Consider the following 15,356-nt stretch of genomic DNA (forward strand, 5'->3'; position numbering starts at 1 on the left):
CTGCTTCTTTGCCAGGGCGGAGCCGCCGGCCTGTTGGCCCCGGAAGATCCTACGCTGGAGCCACGTGGCCCGGCAGTGGGCGGGCGAGGCAGTGGTAGTGGTGGCGGCGGCGGGCAGTGCTGCTGCTGCCGCCGCCGCCTACCACCCAGGAGCGGTGGCTACTGCGGCTGCCTCGCCGGTTGTGGACGAGGAGCTGGGCCCGGAGGCCGGCGGCAACATGGGACCGGCGTTGGAGCGGGGCCGCCTGGCGGCGGGTCTGCTGGTGAACTTGGCGGCGTCCATCTGCATCGTGTTCCTGAACAAGTGGCTGTACGTGCGGATGGGCTTCCCCAACCTGACGCTGACGCTGGTGCACTTCGCCGTCACCTGGCTGGGGCTGTACGTGTGCCAGGCGTTGGGCATCTTCTCCCCGAAGAGCCTGCGGCCCCGCCAGGTGCTGCCCCTGGCGCTCAGCTTCTGTGGCTTCGTGGTGTTCACCAACCTGTCCCTGCAGAACAACACCATCGGCACCTACCAGCTGGCCAAGGCCATGACCACGCCGGTCATCGTCCTCATCCAGAGCGTGGCTTACGGAAAGACTTTCCCCGCCCGCATCAAGCTCACCCTGGTGAGGAGAAGGGCGGGAGCGAGAGAGCCAGGAAGGAAGGAAGGGCCGCTGGGGCCCATTGCGCACCAGCAGAGCGGCCCCCGAAACCCTTCCTCAGGCCCTGGGGGAGGGAAAGGGGAGCCAGCCGTTCTCGCACGCACAGGCTATCGCTGACCTCAAACACTTTGAGCCAACTCCTAGGGGCCGAGGGGTCTTCGTTCAAATAGTGATCATGTGATCAATTGTGTGAGGTGGGGCTTACCTGCGCCCCCCCCCCCAATAATTTTATTCAAGTTGGCACCCCTGCGCACACAAAATAAGAGCTTTGGCTTCTGAAGGGAAAGGGTTCGAGGCAGAAAACATACGCGGAAGCCTCCCCCGCCTTTTTTCTTTCCTGTTCCAGTTTATGAAGGCCGTTAATTCACTCTGCACAGGCTCAGAGGCCCTTTCTTTTTCTTACCGCGTTTGCCCTGGGTAGGCTTGCTGCCGAATAAGGGTCTGGCGCAAACGGCCCTGCTTGCTGGTTCTGAGTGAAAGAATCGGATTACCCGTTTCTAATGCAGGGAAGTGATGATGTTCCGTGAAGGCAAATGCCTTCTCGGGCCAGTCCTGTTAAATAAGGGGTGACCCCTTTTTCAAAAGCATAGTGCAGTATGCTGGTCCTCTGAAGCTCATGGAGAAGGTGGACAGCTGAGGTTGTGAAGTATAGGAGATAAGAAAGGATAGGAAGTAGTGAGATGTCTGCATTTTCAATATCAGTGCGTTTCATTTAAGAAGTGCAAACCATGCTTTTAATTTTTTTTATTTATAAAAGTATACCGGTATGCCACTAAAGCACAAAACATCGGACCAGTTTACAACACTGAAAAGATAAAAACCATACAATAGAGGCATAAAAAACTAGAAAAGCATATTAAGCCCCCCAATTAGGGCTGCTCCCTGATTAAATATATCTTAATTGTTTGGTTTGTAGTAAATTAATATGTGGGTTGAATTTGCATAAACTTCCATAAGAGCAAAAAATAATAGCATTGAAACAAAAATTACACTTTAGTTTTAGATTATGTTTATTTCAGCAGATGTATCGTAGCCAATATATTTGTGAGCTGCATGTGATGCAATTGCTACAGCACTTGTGCAAAATAGTGGTCTTTTAGGCTGTTTCTTGAAGAAAATCTTGTACCTCACCAGAAACTTGCCCAATGTTCTGAGTAGGAGATGCATTTTTAGTGGTAACTGCTTTCATTTCAATAGCATTGCTTATGTGTGACTTTTATTGGTTGTGTTCTTTTTCTTCCATCAAATTATGCATTGATACAGTACAGCATCTTGGGACGTGACAGCTGAAGTTTGGACTTTGAGACTTGTAGATAAGAAAGTTTTGTTTTGTTGAATTGTATGGGCAGCAAATGCATAGAACATGTAACATTCTTTTCCCTTTCCTTTTCAGATTCCTATTACTTTAGGCGTTTTTCTAAATTCCTATTATGATGTGAAATTTAACTTTCTTGGCATGGTATTTGCTTCCCTCGGTGTTTTAGTTACATCTCTTTATCAAGTGGTAAGTAAAAAAATGACCTTTTATCATATGCAGTTTTGATTCAAAATAACTGTCTTGATGTAACACTCCTAAATCGTCTACCTTTTTTCTGTCTATCTCAGATGGCAGGTCCTCCACTAATACATTGTTGTGCACTTACCACACCACTCTTAACAACTGTAAAATATCAAACAGTGGTCATTGACAACAAACTATTTGTCTGCAAGCAGTAGGCAAATGTGTATTATGGGGCTACATTCTTTATTTTGGGGTTAAATACGGTATGCAATATTTGTTCGAAGTGAAATCAGGATTTAAAACAAACCAACATATTAACACTTTCACGCTTACAGTCTCATAAAACTCAATCATGGCCATCTCTCAAACACATTGATTTAAAGGATACTTTTCTATGTAAAAAGAAATATGGGGAAATGTCTGAAGTTAGGTGTTATAAGTAATATATGGCACTTATACCCCTAAAAACATACTTACTAGGAGGAAGGCCCAAAGAACCCAGTGTGGGTTAACTTCTGAATAAACTGGCTAGGATTAAGAGTCCAAAAGAGGTACCAGACACAATGGGGATGAAAGAGGGGATACTTGAATTTAGGTTGCTTTTTTTCTAAAAGGAAGGAGTCTCTGTTCTGATCTTGTACAGGCAACAAGCAATTTAGGCACATTGAATATAAAACCCTGAACAACTCTGGACCAGGTTACCTGAGACAGACTTCCCCTCCATTGCCCAGTAACAGCTTTAAAATCAACAAATGGAAACTGGTTAATCTTGTCCTAGCCTGATAGTTTGTGGTGTTGCTGAGGTTTTTTTCACTAGTGGGACTAGTGTTATGGAATGCACTCTATGCTGAAATACAAGAGGTTCCATCTGTGTTAGTGTTCTGCTAGCTTTTGAAGGTGCACAGGCATCCCCTTGGTCTCTTGACCCAAGTCACCTGTTTTAATTGCTGTGGAGTTTTAATCGAATTATTTTCTTTTGTATTTAATTGTGGGTGTTTGTATAAATAGTTTTTATACTTTGCAAACTACTTAGAGGCCTATTTTGGCACTAAGCGGTATATACATGAATAAATTAAAATCAGAGCCCATCCATGTTTGCAAGCTTACTTAGAAGTCTTACTTAGAAGTCTTGGCCTCCAAGCACATAATCTTGATTCATATCATTGCATATGAAGAGATTTAAACAGATACTGGTAGTTTTCTGCTCTCTAAGCAGATACAATTTTGCAGTTTCTGTGTACTGCAAGATTAAAAAATAAATTATATGAAGTAGTTGCAAATCAATATCTTTTGTTATAACTACCAGTTAAAATTAATGTTTGTTCAGAAAGTAATTTGACTCCGTAGTTAAACATGGCATTTTTTTTCTTGATGATCTAAATCTATGCTGAATCTCTCAGAAACCCAAACCCTGTGTCATTTAAGCCTGTGTAAAGAAAAATCCATTGAAGTTCCAAATGTTTTAGCTTTCCTCCCAAATTTGGATAAATTGGACTTAGCTGTCCTCTAATGTACGTATAGATTTTTGTTCACGTATATATCTACGTTACCATTTTTGTAGAAGGTGCTAAAAGATTACTTACAAGTTCTTATTACACTTGGATGTCACAGGTTATTAATGTATTTTTCTTGATTTTAGTGGGTAGGAGCAAAGCAACATGAGCTACAGGTAAACTCTATGCAGTTGCTGTACTATCAAGCTCCCATGTCTTGTGGCATGCTGTTGTGTGTCGTTCCCTTCTTTGAACCAGTATTTGGCGATGGTGGAATATTTGGTCCCTGGACACTTTCTGCTGTGGTAAGCCTTTGTTTTGTGTCTGCCTTTTAAAAAAATAAAAAATTTAAAGTTTCAGCCTGCACATTTGAGTAGTATCTTCAAAATGACAATCCATAGTAACAGTGGTGCTCAAAGTTGAAACCGCTTCGCTAAATATAATTTCTGGAGCATGCACTTTAAATAGAGGGTGGGGGAGTGTCCCAAGTTTCGCGGTTACATCCTGGCCTATGTAATTAAATCTGGACATGCAGTTACTGGAATCATGGGGGATTTTATGAAGAAGGTCCAGTTACTCATGAACTCTTAAAGCCCATAGAGGTCAGTGCAGCTTATACCACCCAAAATACAGGTGTAATTAAATTCCCTCTACTGTATAGGAGTTGACGGAAGGGCAATAAAAGAATGTTTACCCTGCCCCAGCCACAGACCTATTGGGCAGAAGCAGTGGGGCTTGATTTACACAGAAGATATGCCAGCATATCTGCCCCTAGTGTATCTGCTCAGTTAGTATTGCTCTGCCTATCTCATATTGTAATCCTATATGAATTTACTTGGATGGATGTACCAAATATAATGGGAGTTTACTTTTGAGTAAACACAGGATAGAACTGCATTCTGCTCTCTAGTAATAAGGCTCCTAAGTTGATGGTTCTATCCTCCTTGGGAACAGGTATGTTAGACTCTTTAAAGAAAAAAAAACCTAACAAAAACTTTAAAATAAAATTATTTCATTTAGATTAGATTTATTTATTTATTTTAGGTGGTTGCCCATTCATAAGATTCTCTAGGCAGCTTGAAAAATAAATACAAATTCAAAATACAAAATACAGTACAATGCTGTAATAATAAAAATCAGTATAAAAAAATAAAACCTTCCCCAACAGTTGAAACTCCCAAGGCAGCTAACACCAGCATTTAAAAAACAAACTTAAAACAAAAGTTGGCAGGGAAGACAAAATCAGGAACAAGAAATGGGCGTAGTACATTCTAATAGAGGACCCTTAAGAGGGACGCAGGTGGCACTGTGGGTTAAACCACAGAGCCTAGGGCTTGCTGATCAGAAGGTCGGCGGTTCGAATCTCTGCGACAGGGTGAGCTCCCGTTGCTCGGTCCCAGCTCCTGCCAACCTAGCAGTTCGAAAGCACGTCAAAGTACAAGTAGATAAATAGGTACCGCTCCAAGCGGGAAGGTAAACAGTGTTTCCGTGCGCTGCTCTGGTTCGCCAGAAGTGGCTTTGTCATGCTGGCCACATGACCCGGAAGCTGTACATCGGCTCCCTTGGCCAATAACGTGAGATGAGCGCCGCAAGCCCAGAGTCGGTCACGACTGGACCTAATGGTCAGGGGTCCCCTTTACCTTTAAGTCTTTTAGAACAAAAAGAAGATCTTCAACTTGCGTCCCCCGTGGGAGGCTCCTCAGGTATCTTCATTACGTATCTTTAGGCACCAGGTCTTTGGCTGATTACCATTATTGCCTTTTAAGTGTTTGTGGGAGGAGGATTATTGGTTTGTTTTTCTTTGATTATGTATTCTCATTTTGTATTTTTATGTTGTGAACAGCCCTGTGATCTTTGAATGAAGGGCAATACACAAATTTAAATAATAATAATACCATATTCACTCAAACAGAGAACACGATGAATCTCCTGAGGCAGGGAGTTTCATAGGCTAGGTGCCATAATAGATAAGCCCTTTCACAGGTTCCAGTAGGAGTATGCTTTCAAATAAAGTCCATCCATACAATGTATATGCCAACAACGTAAGAATCCATTATGTTAATGTGGAATTATTGGGAATGAAAAAATGGCATTGTGGCTTCTGGCCCAATCAAGGCCCAAACATGTCTGCCAGGGTCAGAGAGCATTCATGCTTCCTTTTCAAGCCACTTCCAGGAAGAACACTGCTTTGCAAACCAGTATAGGTTTTGTTTGTTTACAATCCATATTTGCTTATTTGATTGTGAATTTGCTATACTGTATTATGTTGTACAGCTGTTCAAATGTTTTAATGTAGTGATGCCTTGAAACATGTTGCAGTGCTCATGTTTTGTTTTGTTTTGTTTTGTTTTGTGTGTCTATTACTTACCCACAGTTTATGGTACTGCTGTCTGGAATCATAGCCTTTATGGTGAACTTATCTATTTACTGGATCATTGGGAATACTTCACCAGTCACGTATCCTTTTCTCTTTTTTGGTCCTATTTCTCACTTTCAGTTGAAAAAAATATATTTCTGCAGTATTCACACTGGTATATTTAATAAAGAAATTAGGGTGCCAGCCAACTAATAACGAACATGTTTTGTTCTGATTACAAGACTGCAAAAATCCAGTGGCTTGTAACCCACGGTCCTGCTACTTCAGCTATGGTGGGGGAATGTAACTGTTACTCTACCCTCTCTTGTCTGCACCCCTCACTGGTCACAAAAGTTGTTAAGGAGAATCCTCCAACCCACCAGCCATAAGAAGCCTTTTTATACCAGGTCAGGCTATTGGACCATGTAAGTCCAGCATTGTCTCTTCAGACTGGCAGCATCCTCCAGTATTTCAGACTGGTCTCCCCCAGCTTTTTTTTAACTGGAGGCAGAAGTGGCCAGCATGATGGAACAGTCTAATCTATAGGTAAAAACCAACCCCTTAAATTGTTCCCAGAAAGCAGTTGCATTGAATTCTACTAGCACAACTTTTCAGTGCTCAAGTGCTTGGATATGCATTTATCATTTCATAGTAATTAAATCATCATAATGAATTTTTAGTTTGTAGATAATGATCTGCTGTACATATAGCATAAAAGTGTTGATTATAGTAGCTGAGATGTAACTAAAAACCAAAAAGCAGCTGGAGGGGGAGAGGAAAGGGGAAGAAAGAGCTGTGAGTGGAGGGGAGCCCTTTTCCCATCCTTTGGACCCCCTGGGAAACTCAACAAACTGCTGTAGCTGGAACTGAGTGTGGAGAGTGCAGGCCGAATGGGACACTGCTGTGGGCAACCTGAGAAGTCCCATCCACCTTGGACCTGCCTATATAAGAAAGTCTAGAGCAAGAGACTAGGGTGATGTTTGCTGTTTTCAGGAACTCTTCTCCTTGTGAAACTTTTGTAGGTAAGCTGAGTTTGTCTGGACCCTGAGTAAGAACTCAGGCTTGTTTAAGTTGTCTGTTGTTGCTTCAGTGTGGTGTACACCACTTACAGATATTGTTGATCTATTAAGAGGTATAGAAACAAAATAATCAGAAGTTGGGTTAAGCAAGTGATGGGGATACCTAGGAAGCAGGCATGGGCTGCAACCTTGTGCACTTTTAGGCAGCTTATTAAGCCTATTGACTGCAGTAGGGTTTAAGCAGCCAAACTTTCCACAGGATTGTATCCACTTACAAGTAAGTGGATAAATGAACTTGACATGTTTTACATTTGATAAGTATATGCTCCTTAACAGACCTGCATAGCTATAATATGTTCGGACACTTCAAATTCTGCATCACCCTCATGGGAGGGTACCTCTTATTTAAGGATCCTTTATCAATTAATCAAGGCCTTGGGATTACATGCACATTGTTTGGAATTTTAGCTTATACCCACTTCAAACTTAGTGAGCAAGAAGGGGGCAAGAGCAAGCTGGTTCAGCGTCCATAGAACAAGTACTGATATGGATGGTGAATGAGTCCTTTTAATATGCACTAGTTTTGAAACAAGCAAAATAAGGAAATGTTGCTGTTACGGAAGTGCATTTCTGTTATTTTTATATAAAGGATCAGTTTTTTAAAAACCAAGCACTAGAAAAACTCAACTTCTACAATCTTTGCCTATGGTGTTTTTTTCTATTCTATTAAGTGATTTCTATATTTAAAATATGGTTCATAATTACAGTGGCAATTCTAAGAGAACTCAACTATTTCATACCAAATGGACTCATCAAGTTAGATGTGACATTAATTGCCAAAGGAATTCATTCTGCCCTTTTGATTATGTCAGTATTACCATTTCTAGAAAGGAGGCTGTCTGCTGATAATGTGAAGTCAAATGAACATTGTATCTTTTGATCTGGTAAAGAATGGAAAATCAAATTTTGTTTTTGTTTGTTTTTCCTTGTATTTTTTTGAACAAAATATTGTATAACATAATCATGCATAGATTTATTTTTAACTTTCCAATAGAAAGCATTTGTTTCTGAGAATTACATTTTCTTCATTTACAGTTAAGCAAAAATACAGTATTCTGTATTATTAAGGCACCTAAAACAGTCTGATCCTTTGCAGCATGATCAGATTTCTAAACTCTTAAAAAATGTAACTGGCTGCAGGGCTGGCTCCTGTAATCTGAAATGCTTTTCTTCATGCCCACCTTTAAGGTCCCAAAATTTTTCATAGAAGAGGGCAGATTCCTTGGGCCAGTATGGAATGGCCAGTATTACCTGTTCCTGAACTGAGTTTGTGTACTTCTCCCAAGTTTGTGTAATGCCCCCTATCCATCCCCAAGCTTTAAGCATGATTAAGAATTGCATCTGTACCAGGGTTAACCATGGCTAATGCCAAGCAGCATTTGGTAAATAACCATGATTTTTAATCGGTTTCAGTTCTTGGGTTTCAACTGCTGGTTAAGATTAACCCAGGGTAAAGTTAACAATGTTGACAATTAAGCAGTAGGAGGATTTGCTTTGGGGGGGTGGAGCTAGTAGGGTGGCATTTAAGAACCTACAGGCCCATTAACATAATTAAGGGATTCAGTCTGCTCCAGCCTCTTATAATGGAACTACACGGGATTGAACAGGAAGATGGGAATGCTTCCAGACATTTGCAGATTTCTGCAAAATTTTGCAAAATTTTAAAGCCTTTCAGGAGGGGGAGAACTTTATGGAAAGGAAAATAAAGCATCCATAGTAGTTAGTTGCTGTCTCTAACCCAAACTACATGTATTTTTTATATAACCATTTAATAAAATATCTGAGCAGTAAGTTCATATTTTTCAAAATGCCAGCAGAGCTGTTCACTTATGGTGAATATGATGTAATACTTTTAATAAAAAATAAACAGACTAATTTGTGTCCAAAGGGCCTTGCAATCTATCTGAATAGCCTGGTCAATTGTTACTTCATACAAGGAATAACTCCATAGAAGGAACAAGCCCCAGGGGTTTCTGCATGCCTTTGTTCCACTGTTACGAATAGCTGCTAGTTCTGATAAAAGACTGAAGCTGTAAGCATGGGGTGTAAAACTAGAAGACTGTGATTCCAAAAAGAAATTTGCTTTGAAAGGGTGTATAGTTTTTCTTCACAAGCTACAAAGTTCATTTGATAAATACATTAAAATGCTGTTTGTTTGTTTGTTTGTTTGTTTTTGTTGGGAAAAAACGCCTTGTATGATCAAAAGCAGAACTTCATATACTGCCTGTATTTTATTTCTTTCTATGTAGTTTTAGGAAGATATGAGCAAGAACAAATTCTGCAACTCCTGTAAAATTATCTGTATACTAATTTCTTTTTATAAAGGTGTCCCTTCACAACTATGATGCAAATCTTAGATCCCAAATTCTTTCAGTGATGTGAGTAATACAATGTAGAAACAACCACCTCAGAAAAGGGCCAGTGTTCAATGATTATTCAGTTCTCAAATGTTATGGTTGTGTTTGTAGCCCAAACCCTTTAGTAGCCTAATATATCGGGGGGGGGGGGGGGGTCCTGTATTTTGATAGACCATTTCATTTCATGTCCAACAGTTTTAGATACTTTACAAAATTAGTTACTTTCTTAAATATCTGTAATTAGCGGTAAAATAGGCTGCAGAAAAATATGTTCAGAACAGCATGATCTTGAAGTGCGTATTCCAATGTATGCACTGACAAAACAATTTTGCACTAATTTGTGCTGTGCACAAGCTTTTCTGAAAGATAAATACACCACAAGGATCTGTTTAATTAAAAACAAAAGACTCAGATGCCTTTATAAAGACACAAAGTAGCCTCTAACAACATGGATTCAAGAGGTATAATGTTCCTGCAAGTCAATTCTGTGTCTGAAAAGGTATCATAAAATGGTTAAACTCTATCTCATTCAGCTGTAACATGGTTTGAAGTTGTAGGATATTACTGTAAACACAGTGTACAATAAAAATGTACAGTATCAGGTACAAATGGCACTGAATGCTGGAGTTTGTCTTCTCAGTGGCAGAAAATGTAAATGAAATTCACAAACTATTTAAGAACCCAAATGTACGCATCCTGTAGTTAGAATGAAGAGAGGTTTTATTTAAATTCTTGGTTTTGCTGATTGAATAAAACAGTTCTTAATTATTAGCCTTGCCTAAGGACTTTCTTTGAAGCAGTATAATTTGTCTCCCTTTTAAGTTTAAGAGCTATGGATATGACGGTGCTTTCATATAAGAGAACAGTATTGTTAAAGGTTGCTGCCCCTACAATGCAAAACTTACTATGTGCACTTCTGCACTTCTATATCTGATGTTCCCCTATATATTTTTCATAATTATAGGATGAGAAGTTGTGAAATAGGAATTAATTGCTCCCAAAAAGGGGGTCCCAGCCTCGTAGGGAGGACTGGACCCTAGGAAGGAGCATGGGTGTTTGAGGCTCCTCTCCGGTTGGGAAAAATGACAGAGACCACACCAGGATTCAAGAAAGCAAAGTCTGATCTTTTATTTAAAACAGAACTGCTGCAGCAGGATGTTCTTTCTCCCACAGGAGAAAAGAAGGACCCCAAACAGGTGTAGACATTTTGAACAGACATTTTGAAATTCCCTCCTTGAGTCCAAGCTACTCCCAGAAACATACATCACAGAAGGGGTGTAGCCCAAGACCACGCCCCAGACACGTCATACCTACCGTACATCATAGAAGAGGCAGTCTATAACAGAAATCTGAGTGCATTGTTTATCTCCTGTCTGGCAAATTACCTGTTAATGTTGGATTACCAGGGAGCTGGCCACAATCTAGGTCAAAGGTCCTGGGCTCACCCCATTCACACCTTAAATGTGCCCTTACCGTAAGGCAGGATCTGTGAGCAGAGAGACAATGGAGAGGGTTTTTTTTCCATTTCCTCCCTCCTTTCAAAGAAAGGCCTTGTCAGCCTGGGAGAGTCAAAATGGTTCCAGGACTGCCCTTCTGTACATGTTTGCTTGGTACATTTATGAACATTACACATACATGTATGTATGTATGTATGTATGTATATGTATGACTCAGTTGTGAGTCATATGCTCATTTTGCCATAAACAGATTTATAACCATTCCACTAGTGCAAAATTGACATCTGTCTTCCCTATCTTTATCAAAACTGTTGTAAATCTCAGCTCTGTCCTGCACTCTGCTTTGGTTGTACATTAACCATAAATAGAGGCACTATGCTTTCCTGTTGAATCAGATCTCTGTCTTAGAGACACACAGGCCTCTTTCATAAGAACAGAAGCAATCTACATTCCTTAATGTCTTACTGCCTGGTGCAAATGTTTAGAATGTATGAGGCAGAAAATACACTTAAGGCACATTGCACATTTTCCCTACTGTAATTTACCAAATTCTTCTTGGCCACAAACACCATTAAACTCCCTCTGAGCTGTCCTGAGGTTATGAACCTTAGACTTCCAAAGACATATGATTACCTCTCCTGTTGCTATGTCCAGCTAACCTTTTGTGGAAGGTGAGTTAGTGTATATTTCCCAGGTTAGAGAGTGGATTGGAGGAGTGGTTCAATGAGGCAGAAAGCATGGGGAGCGAGGTGGTGAATTGAGTTGTGGGGAAATCTCTGGAATTTGCATCAGAAATTAAGAATTAGGGAACTGAATCCCCATCTAACATGGGTCAAAGCCCATGATGGGTTGGGAATCCAAGTGAATTAGCCTGATGTTATAGGACACAATATTTGGAATCAGATGTCAGTACAAATGACATGATTTCACACCCAATTAAATACGTGGGACTTTTCCACTATTTTACCTAATCTACTTGTTGTACTTATTAGAGCAGAGTGTGCTCCTAATGTGTCTCATGTTTATGTCTTCAACTTTGTTTGGGAAATTTGTCTAAACTTTCTTCATGGATCCGTGAAACTCGGCTGTTTAATCAACCTTGCCAGTAACTTGTTATTTATCTGGCTGGGTTTCCCCAGCCACTCCGGGCGGCTTCCAACAAAAGATTATTATTATTTTATGCATTAGAGTAGGATTATCTGATCTGCAACTCTTGAGTATCCTGACTTACTGGGACGCGGGTGGCGCTGTGGTCTAAACCACAGAGCCTCTTGGGCTTGCCGATCAGAAGGTCGGTGTGAATCCCCACAACGGGGTGAGCTCCTGTTGCTTTGTCCCAGCTCCTGCCAACCTAGCAGTTCAAAAGCACGCCAGTGCAAATAGATAAATAGGTACTACTGTGGCAGGAAGGTAAACAGCGTTTCTGTGCACTCTGATTTCTGTCACGGTGTTCTGTTGCACCATAAGCAGTTTAGTCATGACCTGGAAAGCTGTCTGTGGACAAACACTGACTTCCTCGGCCTGAAAGCAAGATGAGCGCCGCAACCCCATAGTCGCCTTTGACTGAACTTAACCGTCCAGGGGTCCTTTACCTTTTTACTCGCAAACAATGCCTTTGCCCCCTATTGCTATCCCTTCACCTGTACAAACAGTTGAAAACTGCACAATTCATTATGCATGACATGGACTCAAAGAGTTTACATGGCTTATGCTTGGGTACTGTGTGCACTTAGGGCAACACTAAAGCAAGCACACTGTGTCACCATGGTGGTTTTCCACTGGATATATGCCAAAATGAGTGTTCATTATGTTACAAGCAACTTTAGTTCTTGTAGTGGTTATAACTTTTGTCTAGGACTTCAGCAGAATTGGTAACTCCTTAAGTAACTAGCATTTCTCTCTCAATTCACTGACTTTTCATGTGTTGTTTCCACAAGATGCCAATGTGTTCAAAAAGCTAACTTCCTCATTGACAACATGACTGCTGGGTTGTTGTTTTTTAAAGCTAAAACATATTAATAATTTCTGAAATGCCGTTTAGCCTGGTGTGTGACTTAGCTGGCACACCCCTTTTTTTAAAAAAGACCTTGTGGCTTATTTCACAAGCTATAGCCTTCAGCATTCTGTTCGCAGAAGCAATATAATTTGTTGCCCCACCTTCCAACTTCCTCCTTTAAAATCCTATTTCAAAAGTAAGCTAGTTTTTCCAACTTGATAAAATCTCAAAGGCTGCTGGGGGAAAGGGCAGAGGTTAGAAGAACACTTGCCCATAGTTGAGACTGGCGCAATGGGTCAGTATGTCGCGGTTAACCAGAAGGTTGGTAGTTCAATCCCACCCAAGGATGGCTGTGCGCAGAATTCCTGCATTGCAGGGGGTTGGACTAGATAACCATTGGGATCCCCTCCTACCCTACAATTCAATGTTTCTATGAATGTTGGCTGATAAGGGCTAATAAGGTGAGTCATGAACAGGCTTTAAATAGAACTAAAAAAAGTACAAGTATGGGGTATTATTTCTTGTTCTGATTTTGCATTCTCCCTGTTCTACCTGCCCCACCCCCTTTTTAACCGTATAACCGTTTTATAATCCGTTCGTTTTGGATGTAGTGGTTGCACAGTGTCCATTTCTAACCTGAACCTGCTAGAAATGTGGTCATTGTCTTTGGGAATCAATTTTTGCTAACCAGATCTTGACTGATTGGGGCATACTACCTGCTCCTTCTCTCTTTAGCTGTTGTTGTTGTTTAGTCGTTTAGTCGTGTCCGACTCTTCATGACCCCATGGACCATAGCATGCCAGGCACTCCTGTCTTCCACTGCCTCCCGCAGTTTGGTCAAACTCATGTTCGTAGCTTCGAGAACACTGTCCAACCATCTCATCCTTTGTCGTCCCCTTCTCCTAGTGCCCTCAATCTTTCCCAGCATCAGGGTCTTTTCCAGGGAGTCTTCTCATGAGGTGGCCAAAGTATTGGAGCCTCAGCTTCACGATCTGTCCTTCCAGTGAGCACTCAGGGCTGATTTCCTTCAGAATGGATAGGTTTGATCTTCTTGCAGTCCATGGGACTCTCAAGAGTCTCCTCCAGCACCATGATTCAAAAGCATCAATTCTTTGGCGATCAGCCTTTCTTTATGGTCCAGCTCTCACTTCCATACATCACTACTGGGAAAACTATAGCTTTAACTATACGGACCTTTGTCAGCAAGGTGATGTCTTTGCTTTTTAAGATGCTGTCTAGGTTTGTCATTGCTTTTCTCCCAAGAAGCTCTTTAGCTGATTATAGCACAATTACACTGCAGTCTTATGCACTTTCTAGTCCAGGGGTCAGCAACCTTTTTCAGCCGTGGGTCAGTCCACCCTCCCTCCGACCATGTGGTGGGCCGGACTATATTTTTGGGGTGGAGTGGGGGTGGATGAACGTATTCCTGTGCCCCACAAATAACCCAGATAAATAAAAGGACACATTCTACTCATGTAAAAACATGCTGATTCCCAGACCGTCCATGGACTGGACTGAGGTGGCGATTGGGCCGCATCCGGCCCATGGGCCTTGGGTTGCCTACCCCTGGTCTAGTCAAAAGTAATTCCCACTAAACGCAGTGGGGCTTCAGGAAACTAGGTGCAGGATTGCAACCTTAATTAAGTCAACAGGCAGCAGTCTACATGATCTCAGAGGCAAGGGGTTGTGGAGGGTGTAGGGCAGGGGTCCCCAAACTAAGGCCCGGGGGCCGGATGCAGCCCAATAGCCTTTTCAATCCGGCCCGCGGACGGTCCGGGAATCGGCATGTTTTTACATGAGTAGAATGTGTCCTTTTATTTAAAATGCATCTCTGGGTTATTTGTGGGGCATAGTAATTCGTTCATATTTTTTTTCAAAATATATTCCGGCCGCCCACAAGTCTGAGGGACAGTGGATCGGCCCCCTGCTGAAGTAGTTTGCTGACCCCTGGTGTAGGGTCTCCCACATGACCAGCAAGTTCCAAAAGCGAGAATAAGACATTTATTAAACAATTTTATACATTGTTCTGTAGGGAAATTAAACTTTCCCTTGTTTTTAATAGGGTAGAGTGAAAGTATCTGGCTTAAATGATGAAGAAAGGTTTGGGGGGGTCCATGCCTCCATTAGAACCAGGCAAACAAGGGGGAGCAGGGTGGATTCCCTGGAAAGCATATGTAGTGCTTTGGGGCGACATAAGGGCGTACTTACTTTATGCGCATCCTGGGGGCATGTGGTGGGACACAGGGTGGAGCAAAACAAGATGTACTGTATAGAGACCAGAAAGGGTGGTGGTGGCATGCAATGGGCATTTTTATGGTAACAGAAAACAAACGCACAGAATCAGGTTGAGCATGTGTATTTATATGACTGTGGCGCATATGCAGCTGCATCATCACGTGTCACTACTTTAATGGTGTGATCTGGAACACAGATGAGAAGATAGGTCAGAAGAAGAAGTCTCACCTGCGTAGCGG

General features: G+C 41.7%; 1 protein-coding gene across 1 annotated transcript; it reads left to right on the plus strand.

Annotated features, from left to right (window-relative positions):
• Nucleotides 1–58: 58 nt before the first annotated feature.
• Nucleotides 59–10,200, plus strand: SLC35E3 (solute carrier family 35 member E3). Its single transcript, XM_035128167.2, has 5 exons — nt 59–607; nt 2,037–2,147; nt 3,784–3,942; nt 6,012–6,094; nt 7,359–10,200. Exons 1-5 carry the CDS (start codon nt 218–220, stop codon nt 7,543–7,545), a joined length of 930 nt encoding a protein of 309 aa, XP_034984058.1. The 5' UTR covers nt 59–217; the 3' UTR covers nt 7,546–10,200.
• Nucleotides 10,201–15,356: the final 5,156 nt, after the last annotated feature.

The sequence above is a fragment of the Zootoca vivipara genome, chromosome 10 (assembly GCF_963506605.1).
Source record: "Zootoca vivipara chromosome 10, rZooViv1.1, whole genome shotgun sequence".
In the NCBI taxonomy this organism is placed as follows: domain Eukaryota; kingdom Metazoa; phylum Chordata; class Lepidosauria; order Squamata; family Lacertidae; genus Zootoca; species Zootoca vivipara.